Here is a 21518-nt window from a genome sequence, read left to right as displayed (position 1 = left end):
CCTCTTCATTTTAAAATGACAGCCACACACAAATTATAACAGGGGAAAAAAAAAAGATTTATTAATTAAAGTTTGCAAAATCAACTCTTAAGCAGCACACACGCTCATAAATGCATACAGTGATGCAAACTGCAGTAAATGTTTCTGCCTGTGAGGAATCAAAGTGATATGTGAGCTAACAACCCCTGCTGGCATCTCATAGTATTTCTACAACAGAGGCAAATAAATGAAACGCAGTTAATGCAATTAGAGATGCAAATCTGAAGTGCTTCCTCACTTTTTGATTTGTGACGTCTCAAAGCACCAGTCGCTCCGTGGAGAGAAAAAAAAATAAAAATAAAGTGAACATGAGCATTTAATCTCTTTTGCTATATAATTGGACACAGACTTGAATCAAGAGGCTGCATGTTGAGGATTAATGGAGCTCTGGAGCTGAATGAAAGGAGCTGCCTGTCAGTCTAGACTCATTGATTTCTCTTTTTCTTCCTTCGTCTCTGAGCCGAGCTACCTTTCCTGCTGTTTTGACTTGATTTAATTTTGTGCCATTCAGTTGCATTTAATTTGATTTGTGTGTCCCATTGAGTGGTAATTTACTTTAACATTTTGGGAGGACCAAATGGCCGAAAGCTCGCTGTAGGGATCGTGATACTGTGAGGCTGAAAAGCTGAGCCACTCTTCTCTTTTCATTCACAGATACCATGGACGAAGTTGAAGACTCACCCAATCTCTCTGGTAAGTTTCACCTGTCGCTCACATAATTCAAACAGGTCATTGTTAAGTTTTTCTTTCTATGGTAATTGTCATGTAAGTTACTGAATATTCAAGAATTCTGTTTACAAATGGGTATAAAAATTTACAGAAAGTCGTCCTGATTTGTGTTTCAAAGTATAGCAGGACAAATTTTCCACCTACACTCCTGCATTATTTACTTATCATCCATCACATGCTAAAGGATGCAGTTTATCACAAAGTGAAGAGCAGGAAGCCACTGAAGGTGTTGTAGTAATAGCCGTCGTCGTAGAGCACCCGGTTTGCGTACAGCTTCACAAACACACTGTCTCCAGCCTCCAGCTGCACCACAGCCGCGTTGGTTGCGCTGTCTTGGCTGTCGTCACCCGCGGTGTCCCAGGTAGACACCACCCTCTGACTGTTCATCATCAGCGACATCACCGAGTTGGGCTGTCCGGAGTTGTTGTTGTACATGGTGTAGGTGAAGTAGTACAACCCCCGGGTCATGGCAGTGAAGATGCCAGTGGCGGGATTGTAGCCGCTGCCGATGTTGGAGAGGATTCTTTGGTATTTCAGCGGCATGTCCTGTTCAAACGGACCCACTGAGCTTCCTAAAGCAGCGGTGAAAGCCATCTTTGATGCACCTACGGATGAGATGTCTGCAAGCGCTTTCAGCTGCTTGTCCTGAGCCTGGTTTACCCTCCTGAGCTCCTCTGCCTGGCTTTTGTAGGACTGCAAGGCAGCTTCGACAGTGGCCATTTTCTGCATCATCACGCTGAGGTTTTGCTCAAGCGTGCTTTGTGTCTGCGTCATGGCTGCCAGCTTCTCCCTCATGGCAGCCACCTCGCTGAGCAGGGCGCAGGTGTCAGGTTGACAGACCGCCAGGCTGGTCCCAGTCCCCAGGTAGCTGTAATTCCCAGCACACAGGCTGCTGGAAACCAACAGCAGCAGAAGGAACAAACGCACCATTTTCACACTCGTCTCCACAAAATGTGTGTGTGGTCCACAAGCCTCAGTCCTTATATACTTCAGTACCTGGTGTTGTGCAACGTTTTGGCTCGCTGTTTTGATTGATGTATTATTTAAGACATCACAACAAAATATCAGGAGAACAGAAAATTATCAAACTGCTATTTATCAAACATTTATTATGATTATCAGGACTATATTATACAAGAGTATTTTATAAAAAGGTAGCACAATAGCACTTTGTTGAATCTGCTATTAGTCACTATACTGTTCAATACAATAGTATCAAACCTCAACCTCAGCCCAACAATAGCAAGGCTTTGAAAATATTATACAACAGAATGAAAAGGGAGAGCGCATATGATAACACAGCCTTATTCTTTAGGAGAGGCTCCTGCATGAAGGTGGTACGTACAGTGATAAAAGACTCATTGTGTCAAGACTTTTATTAATTGGAGAATAGTAATGGCATAATTCATGGAGTTCACTTTCAAGGCTTTTTTTTAATTGGTAGATGTGCTATCGTGTGTGTGTGTGTGAGTGAGCAATATGTAGGCAGCGTCCACTCCTCCATCCTCCATCCATTTCCCTCTGTCACAGTGACAAAGGGCCACAAGAGCTACAACAGCTCCTTTTCCATTTATGTTGACCAATTGAACTACACTGCGAATGTCAAGCTCACAAAATTGCTCTTTTTTTTCCGGTCTGGCATTGTAATTGGTTAATCAACACTTGTGTTACAAAGAGAAAAGCACTAGAACGAGGTGCAAAATAAACAACATTAAGCTATAACAGTAGAACATCAGTCGTTGGAAATGGCCTCAGCAGCCTGACAAAACACCTGCGAACAAAGATATTGGTCCGTATCTTAAGCTATAACAATGACTTGCTTGCTGTTTCAGACCCTGGATAAAGTGGTGATGGAGATGAGTACCTGTGATGAGCCCCGTCCCCCCAATGGCCCTTCTCCCATAGCAACAGCATCAGGACAAAGGTGAGTGCTGTGATTGTTTTTCGTACTTCTTATAACTCCATTGTCTGTTAAACACATGGACCAGTTCTAATTTCATAATCAGTGACAGTGAAGTGGATTGTGGTTTATTAAGTCACACTTGAACTGCATTATTGTAAGTTATAATATGGGTAGTGTATTAAATACTAAATCAGCTACATTAGCAAGATATATTCAGGCGGCAAAATGACATGTAAAGAAAATAAAAGCAGGTGGTGTTCATTAAGTAGATATGCCATGTGATATCCTGATCCTGACTCACAACACAGACTACCATTAATGTATTGCACCCACCTGTTGCTAAGCGCTTATCAACTTGTTTACCTTACTCTCTCTCCGCCCATGTCTCATACAGTGAATATGGCTTTGCCGAAAAGGTGGTTGAGGGGATTTCCCTATCCATCAACTCCATAGTGATCAGGATCAGTGCCAAGGCCTTCAACGCCTCCTTTGAGCTCTCCCAGCTGCAGGTCTACAGTGTCAACACCAGCTGGAGCATCAGTGACCTGCGATTCACCCGCATCCAGGACCCTCAGAGGGGAGAGGTCAGTATGTTTTTATATATGAGTAAAGACTACTAGATTGTCTAAATGGTCAAATTTAGCTTTATATGTTTCCTACTTTTCTAACTCACTGTCCTCCCTGTTTGGTCCAGATCCTGACATTTAAGGAGATAAGCTGGCAGATGATCCGTATTGAGGCTGATGCTATCCAGAGTGCCGAGCACGAGATGTTGAGCGCCCCCATCCGCCTCATCACCAACCAGTCCAAGATACGAGTCACTCTCAAGAGACGGGTCAGAAACAAACACAGATCCTTTGAACACATTCAGACATTTCAGACTTTATGAAATCTGATGGATCAGACTTGGAAACCCAAACTGCTCTAAGCAACATCCTCTCGTCTGCTGTGAACAATGATTCCTGTGTTTGGCCTCACAGCAGCAGCCATTCATCATACAGCGAGTGTTTATTTTAAGTACTATTTAAACTACTAATGTTTGTGTTGAATATTTAATATAATGCAGTATCAAGTGCACAGAATGCTGGTCTGTGACAGTAATTAGACCCATTTGTGTCTTCAGGCTTTAAAAAAAGAACTGCTGAATAAAGCATTTATTGTTGGACAAAAATAAATCCCCTCCCAAAAATGCTGTCGTTGCAATTACAGTTTAGGGATATTCTGTTTGTGTTTTATCTGAAAAAGACATTAAAGGTGTTGTTTTTTATTTTTTAGAGAGTTCAGTACAGTTCCAATAAATGTATTTTGTCCCTACTGGTTATAAAAAAGACCTCACACAATAAGAGAATTCCCCCACAAGTGTCACATGAAATTAATGGGAGCTCTCAAGCTACCTCCACCTGCATAATACAACCACCTATAGCAACGGTTCTGCCTGACACAGATTAAGGATTGTAACGTGGTGGCCTCCAAGCTGATTCTGATCCTGGATGATCTGCTGTGGGTGCTGACCGACTCCCAGCTCAAAGCCATGGTGCAGTATGCCAAGTCCCTGAGCGAGGCCATGGAGAAGTCTGCCCAGCAGAGGAAGAGCATGGCCACAGAGGACCAGGTACACACACACACACACACACACACACACACACACACACACACACACACACACACACACTGACTTCTTCTGCACACAAATTTGACATTTTCTTGACTTCTTTCTCACTCTGCATAAACGTGGATTACCTTCCCTCTTTCTTTGTCCCTCCCCCTTTCCCCATTTTTCCCATTGCCCCTTCTGTCCCTCTGTTCACGTCCTGTGTGGATGAGCCGTGTCATGGTCTGATAGTTTGTCCTTGTGTCCACGGAAATCATGCCTGCCCCTCTCTGTGTCACTCCCCTGATGCCATATGGCGTCTATCTGCCTACACAGTCTTTGTCTCTCACTGTTGCTGTCACTGCCTTTCAGTCTGTGACCTATTTCCTTGCCATTGAAACGCACACATACATACATTCATCGCCTACACAAATTCACACATCCACATCCCAGCTGACTTGCTGTGCAGCCCTCAGTGAGTTTTGTGTAATTTGGTCTGACGTGCCCCCTGCTGGATGGATTGAGTATTGCACAAGTCAGCTATTTGTTTGTACCCGACAGCTTCTTTGACAAGCTGTTAGCAAAACATAACAACAACCCATCGCCATTAATAATATTACAAAACCAAACTCAGCAACATGAAAAACACAAAGACCACCGTCGTGAGCGTCAATATTAAAGTATTAACATTCCAAGCAAAACAGTCCCCGCACGTTGTCATGTCTGTGCATCTGTGTTCACCAGGAGTCATCAGTGCCGCCCTCAGCTCAGCAGGTGCGTACCCAGCAGGCGTCCACAGCCGCAGACCAGAATGCAACGATGGCCAAGCTGTTCAGCGCCTACGACGTATGCGAGACATCCCACCACCTGCAGATCACGCATCTCGACCTGCACATCTGTGACGACATCCACGCTAAGGACAAAGGTGTTTTATACTGCAGTGTACATTTGTTCACATGCTACATAATATGACATATACACACTGTCGGACAGAATAGTCTCAGATGGGCAGAACTTGTAACATCCTTGATATTTTTCCACAATGTGACACATAAAATCTTTGTTGATTCTTCACAAACACACACCTGCTGAAGTTCAGACCTCGGTTCAACTTGACTCTCTTTTCTGTCTTTCCTTCCACTGAGCAGTGATCAACAAGAGGATAACAGGTGGAGCCATGCAGCTTTCCTTCAGCTCCATCACGTTGGATTACTACCCCTTCCACAGAGCAGGTATGAGTCAGTCAGGGCCAATACCACCTCACTGCTGCAACCTATTTACGACTATCCACCATCCAATCCTTGTTGCATCTCTTTTTACTGCCACTGTGTCACATCCAACAGTTTCAGAAGAGCAGCTAGGATGACTTCTCATAACTTCCACTATGCAGATTTCAAGGAAATTAAGATTATTGCTACCACATGAGCATGGTCTTATTTTCAACCTTTGTGTCCGACTGTATCTGTGGTTGTTCTTGACTTCTATCTCATCACTCCCACTAACTTCCCACTCTCCAATGTCCCCAGGTGAAAGTTGTGCCCACTGGATGCACTACAGCGAAGCCACTAAGACCAGGGAGGGTTGGGCGCGGAACCTTCTTGATGAGTTCAAGTCCAACGTGGAGATGTTAAAGACTGCAGTTCGAGACCAGCAAGGCCCGGCCCCCACACATGGCTCCCCGCAGCATGGTAAGCAAACACACCTGGACATACAATAAACATGATTAGGTGTATATGAACTTGTTCTGGGTGTGCATTTTTGTTGTATCTCCTGGTGCAAGTGCAGCTCTGCACCAGCATTTACGTCATCCCTGTGGGTTTTGTGTCCTCCAGTGTCCCTTAGGGACGATGTGTATGGGCCTCTAGGAAGTCAGGAGAGAACAGGAGGAGGAGGAGTAGGGCTTAGGGAGGCAGATGGAGGACTCCTAGAGTGGAGCCCACACACGCAGCCTCCAGCCCAGTGCTGCTGGTGCCTAGAGCCAGGTACCGCGGTGTGTGTGCGCACAGCTGGGTGCGGTGATACACACCTTTATCAAGGCACAGAGGTTTCCCGTTGGAGAACTGAATGGTCACTCTGTTTGTCTCCTTCTTTGTTGTTCTTTTTTCATTTTTTCACCTTTCTCTGTCTCTCTCTACCCTTCCATTGCTTTCTATCTCTTCAGGGAAGATAAACACCTCCTCCAGCAGTTCCTTCAGTCCACCTCCCCCGCAGACCCCCAAGACCCAGCTCATGTCCAGCTCCTTTGTTCTCAGGATGGCTGACTTCAGCATCTACCAGGTCACTACAGATGTACATTATCTGACACATGTACAATCTCTGAGACTAGTGCGTCGCCTACTAACTTTGAGTGAATGTTTGTGTCTTTCTTTGTGTGTTGCAGGTGTCAACAGCAGACCAGCGTCGCTCCAGCCCCAAAACCATGATCTCCTGTAATAAGAAGTCCTTGTACCTTCCCCCAGAGATGCCAGCCATCCATGTGGAGTTCACAGAGTACTACTTCCCTGATGGAAAAGACTACCCCAGTATGACTTCTGCGTTTTAACACTCACAAACAAGAAACCAGTATCTCATTTTAGAAACATCAATCTTTATTAGTAGGTCATAAGCTGTGCGAGAAGCTGTTTTTCTTTACTGCCCACTGTTTTGGCAGCGAAATCTTTTCCTCACACCCCTTTTGGATCCATTCAACACATTCACTCAGCTGTGGGGAAGTCAATGAGAGCTGTGTGGCTGAGAGGACATTGATTTTCTGAATTACACCCAGTGCTCCGAATGAGGGATCACCCAATTAATTCATATTATGGATATCCTGCAGATTTCCTCCATTAGGAAACATTATATGAACATTTAGAGGCTTTGTTGTCTGACTGATGAATCTGTCAAGACAGCAATTTTTTTTGCAAATTTAAAATGTATACAACAGTCCCGGGAAAGCATTATTCTTCTCTGTCCTTCCTCTCTGTGATTTATTTAATGTCGTATTCGTCCCCCGTTTGTTGGCCTAAAGAATGAGTAATGCCATATCTCTTCCCTTTCTTCCTGCCCCTCCAGTCCCGTGTCCCAACCTGTACGCCCAGCTGAACGCCCTGCAGCTGGTCCTGGATCCTCGCAGCCTGGTGTGGATCAACCTTTTCGCCCTGGACCTCAGGCAGAGTCTGGAGCAGTTCATGGAGATCTACAAGCTCAACGACTCCCAGAAACCCGACGAGCATGTTGACATCAAGGTTGACGGCCTCATGCTCAAGGTAAAGAGGATCTCAGACGTGTGACTTTTCTTCAGGTTTAAAGTGTGGATTGTATTTATTCCTATTTCTTGGTTACTTCTCTCCGTCAGCTGGTGATCCCCACGGATCGGGAGGCCCCCTGCCCTCCTGATCTGCCTCGCTCCATCTCAGTACAGACTTCAGAAATGGTGGCCACGAACACCCGGCACCCTGCCAACTGCACCCGCTCGCACCTCGAGGCCCTGCTGCAGGCCTTCGAAGAGGAGCCCTTCTTCTCTTCATCTTTCTCCTCATTTCCTCGCTGCTCCTCCTCCTTACCCCTCCTCCATCCCGTCTTCCAGCGGCACGCTCATGAACAAGACACCAGGCTCCACGACATCTACCGGGGCCTGGTGGTGCCGACGATGGGCACCAACGCCCTCAAGATGCCGGCAGCCACTGACTTCTGGGCGCTGCACTTCGCCCAGTTCTGGGTGGACTACGAAGGCACCCGTGGAGGCAAAGGGCGGCCGCAGCCCTTTGTGGACTCCTTCCCTCTCACTGTGTGGGCGTGTCAGCCAGCGAAGGTCGTCCAGCACCAGGAGAAGCTCAGAGGTGCTGCTGGATCCGGCCTGTCCAGAAGCACATCAGTCGAGGCTGTTGCACGGCTGCAGAGGAAACGCTTGCTAAAGGAGTATTACAGTACTGATGGTGCACAAGCGTCATCTCACAGCAATGATGCTGCACCGCCACCTAGTAACGGACTCCATAAACCCCTCTCATTGGACAGTCTGCCTTCCTCCTCTACTTCGTCATCATCAAGTAATAATGCAGATGTACACGTGCTGGTGCACGTGCAGAAGCATTTAAGTGCTCAGGTATGTTTTTCATTCTTATTTTTCTTTTTCAGACAAGGCAGAATAAATAAAGAGAAACTTGGACTTGACACGTACATGAAGTTCTCGGTTACTGCTTCAAAACACAAAATAAGGGATTTTTTTTCAAATGTGAACAACAAATGATGCATCTGAATGTCTCCTTTCTTGCTGTTTTTATTTTTTATTAGTGAAGAGCAATGTGCAAAACATTCAGGCAGCAGGCTTCTCGCTTCTAGCCAGCACTGTCCCAGGGTCAAATGCCAATGCCAGCAGCTGTAAACATTATTAGCTGTTATTAACTTTCTCAAAGGCCAAAATGATTATATAAAGTATCTATTGTGTAGTTAATGTGCTCTCTGGTATTTGCACTCAGCCAAAGATCGTTTGTGGTGGAAGAAACACAATGATCACAGGTGGACTGTGTTTCTGCAGCTCAGCACCAACAAACTGTTGCTGCTTTTTTTTTTTTTTTTTTTTCTGGTACAAAAATCATGTTCAGTAGTCAGACCTCCAGTATGTAAAACTTAAGCACCTGCTTCCTGATCGCAGAATTAAACTGAATCTTTGAGTTTTACCAACTTTTTGCGTCAAATGTTGAAAGCTGAATCTAAATGGATGTAATACTGGGATCACTGGAACCACAGCTGTGCACATAATGATTAGTCAAGAGCAGGAGTGCTGCAGTTTATTCTTGCCTTTTTCCATTAATTCAGAAGCTTGATTCACCACAGATTGCCCATTATGTCATTAGAAAGTCACTTTGATGTGTGTGTTTGTGTTTATGTTTGTGTGTGTGTGTGTGTGTGCGCAGGTGAGCCACCGGCAGTATGTGTTTCTGATGCATCTTCAGCGCAGCATCAAAGCCCTGCAGCAGACACTGCAGCAGGACCTGGAGGAGATGGGCTCCAAAAAGGAACGCAAGGATCCTTCCCAGTGTCCTGCAGACCACCAGCCCTTCACCGTTTGCCTGGGCCTGCTGCTGAAAAGTGCTGAAGTGGCGCTGCTCCTGAAGCCCGTACCCCGGCCTGAAGGTTCAGGATCTCCCCTGGTGTCTGAGCTCTCGCCCTCAGAGAGCCGAGGAACTCTGGAGCCCGGGAACGATGCAGGAGAGGGGGCGGAGAAAGGGGAGAAGGGGAATGAAGGGTTGGGGTCTGAAGGAGGCGCAGCCAAAGGGTCATGCACAGTAGACCAGCTGTTATGTGGTGAAGGCTCAGAGAGCGGAGCCACGCAGGGTCCCGCCCCCCTCGTCCCCACTTCCACCTCGACTACTCGTCCTGACTCAAATCACAGAGGCTCGCTGGAGGAGAGGACTTCAGCTAAGAACCCTGGGAGGTGGAGTTCAGATGAAGGGGGCGAGGCGGCGTTGGATGGGTTGGCTGTGGGTGACGGGCTGGGAACTGGACCGGACTCTAAAACCCAGACAGGTGACGCTCTGTCTGACCCACTCAGCAGCAAAGACTGGAGCGACAAAGACAAGGCTGCAGCTGCAAAGATGCCTCAGTCAATATCCAGGTATAGTTTGTCACACAGCTGTCGTGAGTTTACACTACATTGTCCTCACCGCCGAGTAAAGTCCTGCTCTGGATTGGTGTCACCATTACTGTTACACCGAATCAAGCAGCATAAACAAATTTTACATCGGTCGCCGAATCAAAATAGTGTCATCTTTATGTTTAAAGGTTTAATGATCATTTGTCAGGCTGATTTATTTCATACTTTAAATAACAAATGAATTAGTTGCTTGGAGAAAATTAATTTCAAAAAACATAGATGATCAATAAACCATTTATCAAGGCAAAATGCTGAGTATTTGCTGTATTCAGCTTCACTAATGCAAATATATTTTTATATACACCTTCAGACTTAACCCATTTTAATCTGTGTTGGAGAGAACATGAATGTAGTTTGGCATCAGGGCTATAATGTGATTATTGATCAAACTCAGTTTTTTTGGGATAAATCGATTAATTGTTCTGTCTATAAAAAGTCAAAAAAATATTGAAAAATGCTCAACACAAGTTGTAAGAGCCAAATGTAATGTCTTTAAAAAAAAATGTAAACAGTCCAAAATAGAAAGTAAATGTACAGTGATAAAGCAATACATTTATTTAGGAAGCTGGAATCTGCAATTATTACATGGTGTTTTTACTCTAATGAAGGACTGAGACTATTAAAGATTGTTGCTGTTTAATTTTCTGTTGATTGATAAATTATTTAATCAACTGATTTTTTTTCACCCCCACCTGGCATTTATTTTTTACTATTTCAGATGTTTTTTAGTCTCAATGATTTATCAGTTTCTTAAAAAAAAAAATTAACAGATAATTGAAATAATAATTTCTTGGCACCCTCAAAATATCACATCATCCATGTGATTGCGTCATTTTTTAATATTTTCAGTATCTGCCTTCAGCCTCACTGTGATGATCAGTATCTCATGATCCCGTTTTTGTTCCTGAACACAAGCGCTGTGTGTTGAGCCCCCTCATGTTTGTCAGTGTCACTGTTCAGTCTTCTCACATCATGTGCGTCTGACATCGTGAATGTTGGCTGCTCTCAAGCTGCCATGTCTTTCTGTATGTATTTTCTCATCCACTGTCTGTCAGCACTGTGTATTATGTCATCTCTTAACTCACTCACCTCCTTTTCTGCCTCTTGACCGTTGCTTTGATCCATGCGAGTTGTGTGTGTGTGTGTTTTCTCTCTACCAAGGAAAGGAAGTTTGTCTGTGGTTTCTGATCTCCTCAGCTCCTCAAACTCCAGCAGATCCACCTCCCTTTATTCCATGTCCAACATGTAAGGCACTGGATCTGTGACTAGCTGTGCTAATGACTGTGTGTACAGGTGCATATGTTCTGTATGTGTGTGTGTCCTTGTTCTTGTGATCCCTGGATGAATACAAATCAGTGCAAATGTGTCTGTGAATCCCCTGTGGGCATGCATTTGCATGTGTGCATGACACACTGGTATGTGTCTGTATGTATTAAATGAGTGGTATAATTCTGTGTTTGGTGTCTACCTGAAGACTCGCGGTGAAGGAAGATGAAACCGGAAGCTCTTTGTACGTCGACAGCTCTTTTTTCAGCCTTGTGTTCTCAGTCTTTCGGGAGCCACTTTGATTTTTGTCCGTCGTGATTTTTCTTTAGATCGTGTCTGCCGCTTGGGAGGATAGCACACTTGGTTCTTACATGACCTTAAACAACACCGCACAAAGGAATGAAGCGATATTTAATTCATGACTTGTTGAGTAAGCTCAGTCAGCTCTCTGAGAGCGTTGTGGTCTCGGCTCAGTGTCAGCATAAGAACAAAACTCCTGTCAGATGTGGTGGAATAAAAGTAGCAGGCCTGTTTTTGTCTTTTTATTTTCTAGTCTCTGTAATTGAATCAGTGTCTGTTTCAATCAGTCTTTTAAAATCAATAGCATGCATGGGCATTGTGTCTCAGGCAGATATGTAAGAGTTAAAATGACACAGAACTTATTCACACTTATGCTACTTCCTCTAGCTCACACACATTCCTCTTCTGACTCCATGCTTGTGTGTGTGTGTGTGTGTGTGTGTGTGTGTGTGTGTGTTGTAGTGGTCGTTTGATGCGGGATCGCTCCCAGTCCAGTTTCTCAGTGTCCTATAAGAACATGAAGAAGAGTCCGTCCCTGCAGTCCCTGGACAACATCTCCATTGACAGCTACCTGATGGAGGATGGAGACACGTACAGCCTGCTGGAGAGAGGTGGAGCAAACACACGCGTACACACTCACACGGAAATAATCTTTATATAAGACTAAGTGTCTCAAAGTGTATTACTGTACTTGCAGGCGGCTGTTTTGACCAGGAGGTGGCAGCATTGTGCTAGTAGTGTCCCAGCATGCATTACTAAAGCAAGACAGTGTATAAAAGGCAATATTAAATGTGTATATGTTGTTTGTGAGTCATATTTTTAATGTCTTCATGCATAGATGACGTGTCCATCTCGGGCTTCAAGGATGCCATCAGTGAACAGAGCGCCACAGAGAGTGCCACCGAGGCCGTGATTGGTCAGGAGCAGGAGGGAGGCGTGTCCCCTGACACTGTCAGCGCGACATCCCAGAGCATCGACGAACCCACCAAAGACATGGTAAGATATGGCGACCTTGAAAAAGTCTGCACAAAGCACAAAAAAATCATTCATGCATATTTACATCGCTGTGGATCCACTGTCATCTGTGATGATAATCTAATGAACAGCTGTACTTGTGTGACAAACAGTACAGAGAATGAGCAAATTGCTGATTATGTTGACTATAATTTTCCTGATTGTTTTTGTGTGTGTGTGTCTCACCAGGTGTCGGTGCTGGTGCTGAAGGTGCAGTCGGTGTGTGTGGGCATGGAGGTGGTGGGCGAGAGCACGGCCGTGGCTCTGGAGGTGGGCCAGGTCACACCCAGCCAGCTGGGCAACGTCAGCCTCAGACAGTACCTCAGCAACCGCAGCCTGGGTAAGAAGTGGTCTGCATGCACACGTTCTCTGTGACCGAGCATGAAACATGGAGCTTTTTATTTTGCCTCTCACATGCAGCACAGTTATAAAATCTGTAAGACACGGTTGACTGTTTTTTTTTTATTTTGTTTGTTTTTTTTTTCCATGGCTGAAATGATTCACATTTTTAATGAGCGTTTTTATATTGTGTGCTGTGTGTAGCATTGTAGTATCAAACAATCATTACCTCACTGATTTGAAAAGGTACTATAATTATTGTAAACTCACAAAACCAAAAATAGAAAACCGTTGCTGCAAATAGAGAGTTTTTTGCATTGATAGACGTTGGAATGAGAGAAAAACTGCTGGAAAAGTCTGTTCCAATTTAATTTCATCCACAACACAAAGAACAATCAGCATCTTCCACCAAAGAAGTGAAGATGATGGGTGGAGGCTGAAGTTGAAGTTAAATAGTTTTTGGAAAAGTTGCAGAAACAACAACATGGTCTTATTTGTCTGCAGTATTTATAATGGGAATGTCCTGAAATGCTGGTTTTCACAATTGTTACTAAACCGCTGATAATTTCAAATACGTTTTTTCTAATCATAAACACACAAAATACTGGAGTTAGGAAGAAGCTGCTCATATTTGAAATCACTAGCTTGTTGTATATAAAACAAACCAGCCAAAAGAGGCCTGTGTAGAAGTTTCTGAGGGTCGAACTAATGGCAAAGATGAAAGTGAAGGGACATTGGTGAAGATTTAAGCTACCAAACAAGAAAGACCAGCAGGGGGTGAGTGCACTGTGAGTGCTTGTGGATTTAAAATAAATCCAGCTACATAACCAACTTCTTTTCTTTTCTTTTTTTTTAAGTTTATTTTTAGTTGATGTGTTTTTTGACAGTAGAGAGTGAGAGGAAACACGAGGACAGAGAGAGGAAGGACGTGATAGTGAGGAAGAGGAGAGGTCCTTTGAACCACCAGGATGCTCCATATCTGACCCCTCCTGTCACTGTATTCTGCTTGTTCACATTTTAATACAAGACAGACAGACAGCCAGCAATAAGAGGATATCCCTGTGAACCCACAACAGTAACACACTGAGAGGAAAAATACATTTGGTCTGAATCAGAGCTGCAATTGTTAGTTGATTAATTTCCAGCTGTTAAAACCATCCAAGTGTTTCTCATGCAAAATGCAAACGATTTGGTTTCATGTTCTCAAATTAAGGGCTGAAGTGTTTTTCTTGGTCTTGCATTGTAGTAAGTAGAATATTTTGGGGTTTGGACTGTTCGTTGGGCAGAACAAGACATTTCACTGTTTTCTGATGTTTCACAGACCAAAGGATTAATCCGTCCATCGAGATAATGAAAGCGATTGTTTGTTGCATCCCTAGTCTGAATCCCCTAATTTCCTGGAATATGTTAACTATTATTCCTTAAGTACACACACACACACACACAGACACACTAACACAGCCACCCCCTCCTCCTTTTTATTTACCCTGCCATGACTCCCCACAGGTATGGTGTGTTCAGTACCAATACCTGCTCAAAGCAGCCAAGGTAACTGCTGTGTGTTAATTCACCATCTGTAACTTCACATGCATGCTTGGCTCAGCGTGTCTGTTTCCACCTTTTGTGTGTGTGCGTGTGTGTGTCTGTGTGTCTGTGTGTATGAAAGGCTTGTGTGTGTGTGTGTGTGTGTGTGTGTGTGTGTGTGTGTGTGTGTTTTCTTCCAGTTTGTCCTCTGTCAAATCTCATTTCCAGACTCAGGACCTTTGCTCGACAGCATGCACTGCAGATGCACATAGATTCAGTGTGTTGCAATGCAAGTGATTGCATGACGCGTGTGTGTTCGTCCCATCTTTAACAGCAGCGGGTGTTTGTGTGACACTGAGATCTCTGTCTCTCTGTGCGTGTGTAGCACTTAAGAGAGGGTAAATTTGACAGTAATAGAGTAAGTGGTCCCATTATTTGCAACATTAGGCCCACAACCTTTAATTGTGTGTGTGTGTGTGTGTGTGTGTGTGTGTGTGTGTGTGTGTGTGTGTGTGTGTGTGTTGTGCAGACTATTTTAACCCCTAATCTTCCTATTCTCCTCTCGGCCTAATTTGCCCTCCCTCTGTCTCCCCCTCTTCCTCCCCACCTTCCTCATCTCTCCACTGCAGCAGACTTTGCAGTTTCAGTCCAGTGATTCAGGCAATGAGAGAAACGCCAGCTTTACCCCTCACGACCGCTCCTCCTCCACCTCCACCTCCTCCTCCTCCTCCTATCTCACAAGAGCAATTCCTCCTCCTCCTCCTCCTTTCCCCCTTTCTTCTTTCTCTTTTCCTCCACCTTTCCTCCAGCTCCTACTCCATCTTCCTACTAATCCTCTGTCATTTAACCCCCTTCCCTCTGCACCTTTCCTTCCCTTCATCTCGCTCCCTCTCTAGGCCATCTTTTCCCTCTCCACCCTGTCTTATCACAGTCACTCAGTCCTCGGCTGCTGGCTCCCTTCCTCTCTTTCTCTCACCTCACCCACTCCCATCTCTTGTTTTTTTTCCTCTCTCTCTCTCTCTCTCTCTGTCTCTCTCCATTTGCCTCAACCCCAGCTGCCCAGGATTGAGAGAGAATATGTCATATTATCTGAGAACAGCTGACAGGATGGTGTGTGTGTATGTGTATGTCATGAATGTTTTTGCTCTATGTTATTAACCCTCTCCTGACTTTCCTTCAGAGAACATATTAAAGAAACGTGACGCACTTCTCGCCGTCATATTAAAAGGGTTTTTTCTTTAAGTGGCCATTTTCATGCCTTGCTGGTTGTTTTTATCGCAACTCACGTTGTCTCTCATCTGTTAAAAACTCGTGCCTGTAGCTGTGTGCTTGCCAGCTCAATTACTATTTGTGTATAAAGTGGTAAAGATTGTGTGAAAGGGGGGTTTTAATGACCTTCCTTTTGGGTTTATCATCTCTCTGTCTCGACTTTCATCACTTCATCTTTGTATTCCTTCTCTCTCTCTCTCTCTCTCTCTCTCCTCACTTTGTCACCACTTCTGCCACTTTTCTTAATAAACCGGAATCCCATCACCGCATTCTGTGGCACTGAGAGCTTAATTCAGGTCATTCAGGGGTGAAACACTGAACTGCCTTTCACAATTCAGAGCTTATTTTTGTGGAGTGTCTAATTCATAAAAGGAAGGAAGAAAAAAAAATTATTCAGTGGTTAAATCTTCACATTGAATCCTCAATTCTTAGGTGGGGGTTTCCACCAAACCCTCTAATCCCTAGTTCTCAGAAATAATTAAACATCACTGCAGCGAAGAACCCGTGGGATTGTACAAAATCTCAGCCTCCTTCCTTCCAGCTCACTTTGCTTTTTCTTGGGTTTTCAACTTCTGTGTCCCACTCTCTTTTCTGATGTTCCTCTTCTTCATCCCACCTCTTACTTCAACCTTCTTTAAACCTGGCCTTAACATGCACCCTGTTTTTTTCTTAAGAGTGAGCAAATGTACATGAAATCAAGCGGTAAATTCACTAAGCATGTCCTGATGATGACCTACGAGGTGTTTGTATTTTGACATCTTTTAAGGCATCTCTCTGGGCAGTTACAAGTCTTCTTTAAAGTCAGTGGAGCGGCAGTTCAAGGGACTTCAGCCTCTGTAACGTGGCCTCTCTGATTTACCGATACATAACTGAACACTTAGCATTAGGATCAGATCAGTGTCTTTTATACAGTTACAGATTTGAAATGAAAAAAGGGAGGATGTGGAGACGTTTAGTGTCAGATTCACATTATGTAAAATGTACAAATTGTAAAATGATTTCACACTGGGTGTATTTTAACGTCAGGTGTAAATGTCCTTCAGCTGAATCATCTCCACATTAACTCCACAGACATGACGCTGAAGCTAAAACTAATGCTAACAGCAGCCTGTGTATCTTCCTTCACAGCTGGCGGTGACACCGGCTCCACTTCCCTCAAGGGCTTCCACAGTCCGGAGGTGCGGGCTCGCCTGGAGAGCGGGCCCTGCGCCGCCGCTCACTCCCCACTGGCCGAACGCAACGGCTTCCTGCAGCTGCGTCTCCACGGATATCAAGCAAGCTTCCTAATGTCCACGCTGCGGAACCTGGCCCACTTTCTGGAGGACGACTCCGCGCCACAGGTGCTGCCCATGGAGATCAGCGTCAGGAACACACACGTCAACTTGAAGGTGAGGACGCACGAAGCTCCAGTCGCGTACGGCTCTGTCATCCCAGCTTCCTGTTTCTCTTTAATCCGGAGGCTGGTGTTGCAGAACACTGCCTGCAGGATATTTGTCCTATTTCTTTCCAGTCATGTTGCAGTAATAGACTCCATAACTCACTGCCACACAGCGCAGCAGCTTCTATAACCAAGTTAAATATTTTGAGCCATGGCCTAATTGGAATTTGGATTTAAACTGAATGTTTAATGACATAGAAAAGGCCTCTGTGCCCTCTCTCCTGGGTCCCTTCATGGGTGAGTAGATTTGCTGTGGAACTGATGTGGAAACCTGGATGTGGATAATTTCTCTCTCTTCACACACATCAAAACTTAAAACCCTGCACTCAGCACGTGCTTCATGTCTCTCAGGACGACGGCCCCCGAGACAATCCCTCCGACTCCGAGCCCTCGCCGATCACCTTACACGTGGACAGTCTCGTCATACACAGAGGAGACGACGGGTCTTTCTCTATAGGAGGTGACAAATACATATACACACAAACACACATTCTTATCTGCCAAATATTTCCACCTCCACTTCGGCACTGATTCACAGCAGTTACATAACGTGTCCTTTTAACATGTGCTTTTAAGTCCACGCTCGGTACATCCACACCTCCAAATTCCCTTCTGTCGTCTCTTCCTCCCCTCAGTGGACGGAGTGGCGGAGGCCAAACCCAGGAATGAGGGCGCGTCGATTGACAGCTCCCTGAGTGCGGTCCCTGAGGCTGTGGGCAGAGTCTGCGGTGTACCGAAGGCTACGCAGACCCAAGCCCCGCCCACCAGCCCTCCTCCATCCACCAGGGAAAAGGTGAGATGCCTCACAACGAAGACACACTCTATGGGTTTATGGGAGCAAAAGGCACAAAATGTCACCCACTACAGCTTCAGAAAATCTTCAAGGTGAAGATTTTAGTTTAATGCATGTGGCCGCACAAATCTTCACTCTGGCTTTTCTTTTCTTTTCTTTTCCTCCCACAAAAACAACAGAAAAGCCTTTTTTTGTACGGGTGATCATTCCGGAGGCTGATAGAAAAAGGTGGCAGTGCCAAATTTTGGTTTTGCCAAGCTATTCCACTTTTTTGTTTGGCTTTCTTTTCACTTACAGTGGGAGTGATATTCATCAATTTATGCAAAATACAAGTATTGGATTTTTCAGATGGAAAGCTGACGGTGAACTGTTAAATAATGCTGTTGAAGACCTACAGTCAGATAATAATACAGCAGCTCACAGGAGTGTTTTCTATTCTAATCTGACGCCTCTATCAAAGCACACCATTGTCAGGGCCTTCTGAAACTATTCACATGACACACCCTGACTCCTCGCTGTGGCCCTTCTTCATTGTTTCCAGATGCTGATGGAGGAGAACGAGTGTTTGAAGGTGGAGCTGTCCCGAGCCAAGATGGCGCTGGCCGAGGCTCAGATGGAGAAGGACTCGCTGCTTCACCGCATGAAGAGCCTCAAAGTCAACACCAGCTAGGCCCGGCTCTCTCCTCACACCCCGGCCAGTCTATCAGCCCCCACCCCCCTCCCCACACCCTCCCTGCTGGTCTGCAGCGATAAGGACTGACACTGACGGGCAGCAGCGAGCGAGGGTCATTTAAAATAATTCAAGGCAACATCAACAAGTAAAGGAAAAGAGGGATTTCTTATTACTGTGGCTCCCTTTACGCGCTTATTTGTTGACTGAGCCACCACGTGACTTCAGACTTCAAAATAATTCCTTCATAAAGCAATGCAGAGTCTGCGAGGACTCAAAAACACACGATTTTACACGCTTCTTGTCTGTTTTACGTTCTCCACTTTAGACTGTGGAGGCTTGATACATGTGGAGGGAGTTGAAAAGGGTGAAATCACATTTCGCGGCACCGTGTGTGTGTGTGTGTTTGTTTGTTTGTTTGTTTGCGTGTATGTGTGTGAAAGAAAGAAAGACAGAGGATGAGGATCCATATCGGTGGCTGTGCCTACAGAAAACCCCTCCCACACTTCTGTTGTGTAAGTTAAAGCGAAACACCACAGTTAATGTTAGATGAGCTTCATTCGGATCTGTGGGTATGAAGGAAAACTGAATGTCGTCTCTTCAGAAGAATGTCTCAAAAAAAAAAAAACTTATTTTGCACTGCATTGAAATTAAACTTGTAATTATTGCTTTCATATTCGGAGGGGGCGAGATGAATCATGCTCTCACTCGTCCTCAGAGCGTGTACAGTGTATATTGTATAAGAATGTGAACACATAACTATTTTCTACAGAACTTTGAATGGTTATGCAGTGTTTCAGTTGACTCTGTGTGTGTGTGTGTGTGTGTGTGTGTGTGTGTGTGTGTGTGTGTGTGTGTGTGTGTGTGTGTGTGTGTGTGTGTCAGTCAGAACAAGCATTTCATTACAAGAAGGGGATGAATTTCTATCCATCAGTTCCATGGCTTTGTCAGCAAAATGCCCCACACTAGTCTGTATCCCCCCACCCCCCCACCCTCACCTTCCTATTTTTCTATGTGTAAATATCTACCTAACATGTGCAGCACTTTTAAAAATGGAGGCACTGTAAATACAACAAGCAGGACTGTGAGAGAATAAGAGTTGAGCTGATGAGTGGAGAGAGCAAGTAACTCACATCCTCCCTTTAAAAAAAAAAAAACAAACAGAGGAGGAGGAAATAAAGGCACATTGAAGCTGCCTCACTACACGTGTGTGTGTGCGCGTGTGTCTTCATGTAAATTTCTGATATTTCATGTGTAATTTTTTTCCACAGCCGAGCGTTGACCATATCTGCTACTGTTCATGCTTCACGCCTGTGTGTCGACTTCAGGGGGAGAATCCCTGAGTAAATGTTAAATATGAGAGGTTTTTTTTTTTTTATAACGGCACACGCTTCGGCACAGCACAACAGACTATCAAAGGACAGTCTGAGCTCTCTGCTCTCACACCGGACAGTAACAATGGACCCAGTACATCCATCAGTCCACATATGCCACTCATAACCTGAGCTTTAGGCCCTGCCCAGTTCCTTTCAGGTTCTACGTTTAACAAGTTCCTGTAAATGACATGAAACACAACTAGTTCTCTGCACAGACGTGGTATTAAGACTTGAAATGTTAGAGGGAGGATTTGAACACGATTGTATGTGAAGACTTTTGTTTGGTGGAGAGGGAAAATGTTTGTTGTCCTTGTTTTTTTTTTTTGGTTTTTTTCACCTTTGTTTTTCCTCCATTCATCACAGCCCTCCTCCCCTCTGAAAACCTGTGGAGGAAGAAAAAGACACAAGAAGTAATAAGTTGTATTTTGTCTGTCAAAGCTGCTGAAATACTGATGAAAATAAAAGAGTATCCAATTTAAAAGTTTCAACTTTATAAGATTTTGGTGTTTTTTTTCCTCTTTATTAAATATAACATGTTGTGTATAGTGCTGGAATACATGGTATCAAAGTGCAGGTACATCATACAGGTACAGCATATTCTGATTGGTTAGTTGGTTTGTAGGTGTATCCTGATTGGTTAATTGGTTAATTGGTTTGTAGCTTCGTGCTACAGCTGCAGCGGAGAAGTTTTTGGTTGTAAAGACAAAGTTGGTCCATGGCAGCAAGTAGATCTTTGAGGCTTACGTGAGTAGACACCACTACAAAACATTGTGTAGACAGCTGATAGAAGAAAAAAAGATATGGTGTAGACAACTGATGGAAACATAAGGTAAAGTTGGAGAGCCAGTCAAGAATAAACAGGCACGCTGCTTATTTTTCTGTCCCTAGTGACAAGACTTTGGGTAAACACTGAGATTTTCATGTGCAGTTAAAGTGACTGACATCTACTCCCTTTAACCACAAGGGTGAAAATAGTGCTTCTGTCACCACCTTAGTATATTTATATCTCTTGAAAATGAACTGTTAAAGATATATAAGTCAGGATTCTGCTACGAATCTGCTAAAAATGCAGAGTTAAAGTTCCCACAAGTTCCACGTGTCTTGTCTTTTGTGCAGCTTTTCCTAATGAATAAGAAACTATGTTAAAGTTTCTCCTGCATTTTCAGTGCAGATTAAAGACCCTTTGAACGTGAGTGCAGCCTCTTTGTGAGCTCGAATGGGCTCCGCTCAACCACTGCAGGAGAGAGTTTGGACTTTGTGCACATAAATGGTCATGACATTTTACGGCTGGAGTAGTGCAGTGAGTCATAGGAGGGCATTCAGTGTTCGAATGTGTGTGTGTGTGTGTGTGAGAGAGAGAGAAATGTCCTGCTCTGCTGCTGTTAATACAAGTCTGTTTACATACTAAAGCTTAATGTTTCTGTGATGATGGCTGTGTCACAGTGCAGGGTTGTTTATGTAAGCAAAGCATGTACACATTCACTTATATATTGCTGTGTGTGTGTGTGTGTGTGTGTGTGTAGGGCAGTGGAGGGGATAAGCAGGAGAGTATGCCAGCACCATGTACAGTTGAATTGTGGGAAATGTGATGAAAGGTTGTGTGTTGGCTCGGCGCAGAGAGCAGGGCTGCGGCTG

The 21518-nt window shown here is 44.5% G+C and overlaps 2 protein-coding genes across 4 annotated transcripts in view; one reads left to right on the top strand and one right to left on the bottom strand.

Moving 5' to 3' along the window:
* Positions 1-20371, top strand: part of bltp3b (bridge-like lipid transfer protein family member 3B) — a 32496-nt gene extending 12125 nt beyond the window's left edge. Inside the window, exons 3-24 of one of the 3 annotated variants that reach the window (XM_071501886.1) lie at positions 694-732; positions 2601-2692; positions 3066-3255; positions 3366-3506; positions 4116-4283; positions 5007-5187; positions 5411-5494; positions 5789-5950; positions 6424-6539; positions 6643-6784; positions 7314-7507; positions 7597-8343; positions 9155-9855; positions 11056-11139; positions 11923-12071; positions 12299-12456; positions 12664-12814; positions 14320-14361; positions 16735-16994; positions 17396-17504; positions 17680-17837; positions 18379-20371. In XM_071501886.1, the coding sequence (XP_071357987.1) occupies positions 694-732; positions 2601-2692; positions 3066-3255; positions 3366-3506; positions 4116-4283; positions 5007-5187; positions 5411-5494; positions 5789-5950; positions 6424-6539; positions 6643-6784; positions 7314-7507; positions 7597-8343; positions 9155-9855; positions 11056-11139; positions 11923-12071; positions 12299-12456; positions 12664-12814; positions 14320-14361; positions 16735-16994; positions 17396-17504; positions 17680-17837; positions 18379-18507 (4197 nt within the window). In that variant the 3' untranslated portion in view covers positions 18508-20371. The remainder of the gene's footprint in view (positions 1-693; positions 733-2600; positions 2693-3065; positions 3256-3365; positions 3507-4115; positions 4284-5006; positions 5188-5410; positions 5495-5788; positions 5951-6423; positions 6540-6642; positions 6785-7313; positions 7508-7596; positions 8344-9154; positions 9856-11055; positions 11140-11922; positions 12072-12298; positions 12457-12663; positions 12815-14319; positions 14362-16734; positions 16995-17395; positions 17505-17679; positions 17838-18378) is intronic. The other 2 variants (XM_071501884.1, XM_071501885.1) reach the window with 2 other exon arrangements.
* Positions 37-2271, bottom strand: LOC139635008 (cerebellin-1-like). Its single transcript, XM_071501887.1, has one exon. The coding sequence runs from the start codon at positions 1696-1698 to the stop codon at positions 964-966; it is 735 nt and encodes a 244-aa protein (XP_071357988.1). The 5' UTR covers positions 1699-2271; the 3' UTR covers positions 37-963.
* Positions 20372-21518: the final 1147 nt, after the last annotated feature.

The sequence above is a fragment of the Trachinotus anak genome, unplaced genomic scaffold (assembly GCF_046630095.1).
Source record: "Trachinotus anak isolate AG129_WGS33_773 ecotype Australia unplaced genomic scaffold, CSIRO_AGI_Tana_v1 ptg000018l, whole genome shotgun sequence".
Classification (NCBI taxonomy): domain Eukaryota; kingdom Metazoa; phylum Chordata; class Actinopteri; order Carangiformes; family Carangidae; genus Trachinotus; species Trachinotus anak.
Note: the sequence above shows the minus strand (reverse complement) of the source record. Positions and strands in the feature narration are given on the sequence as shown.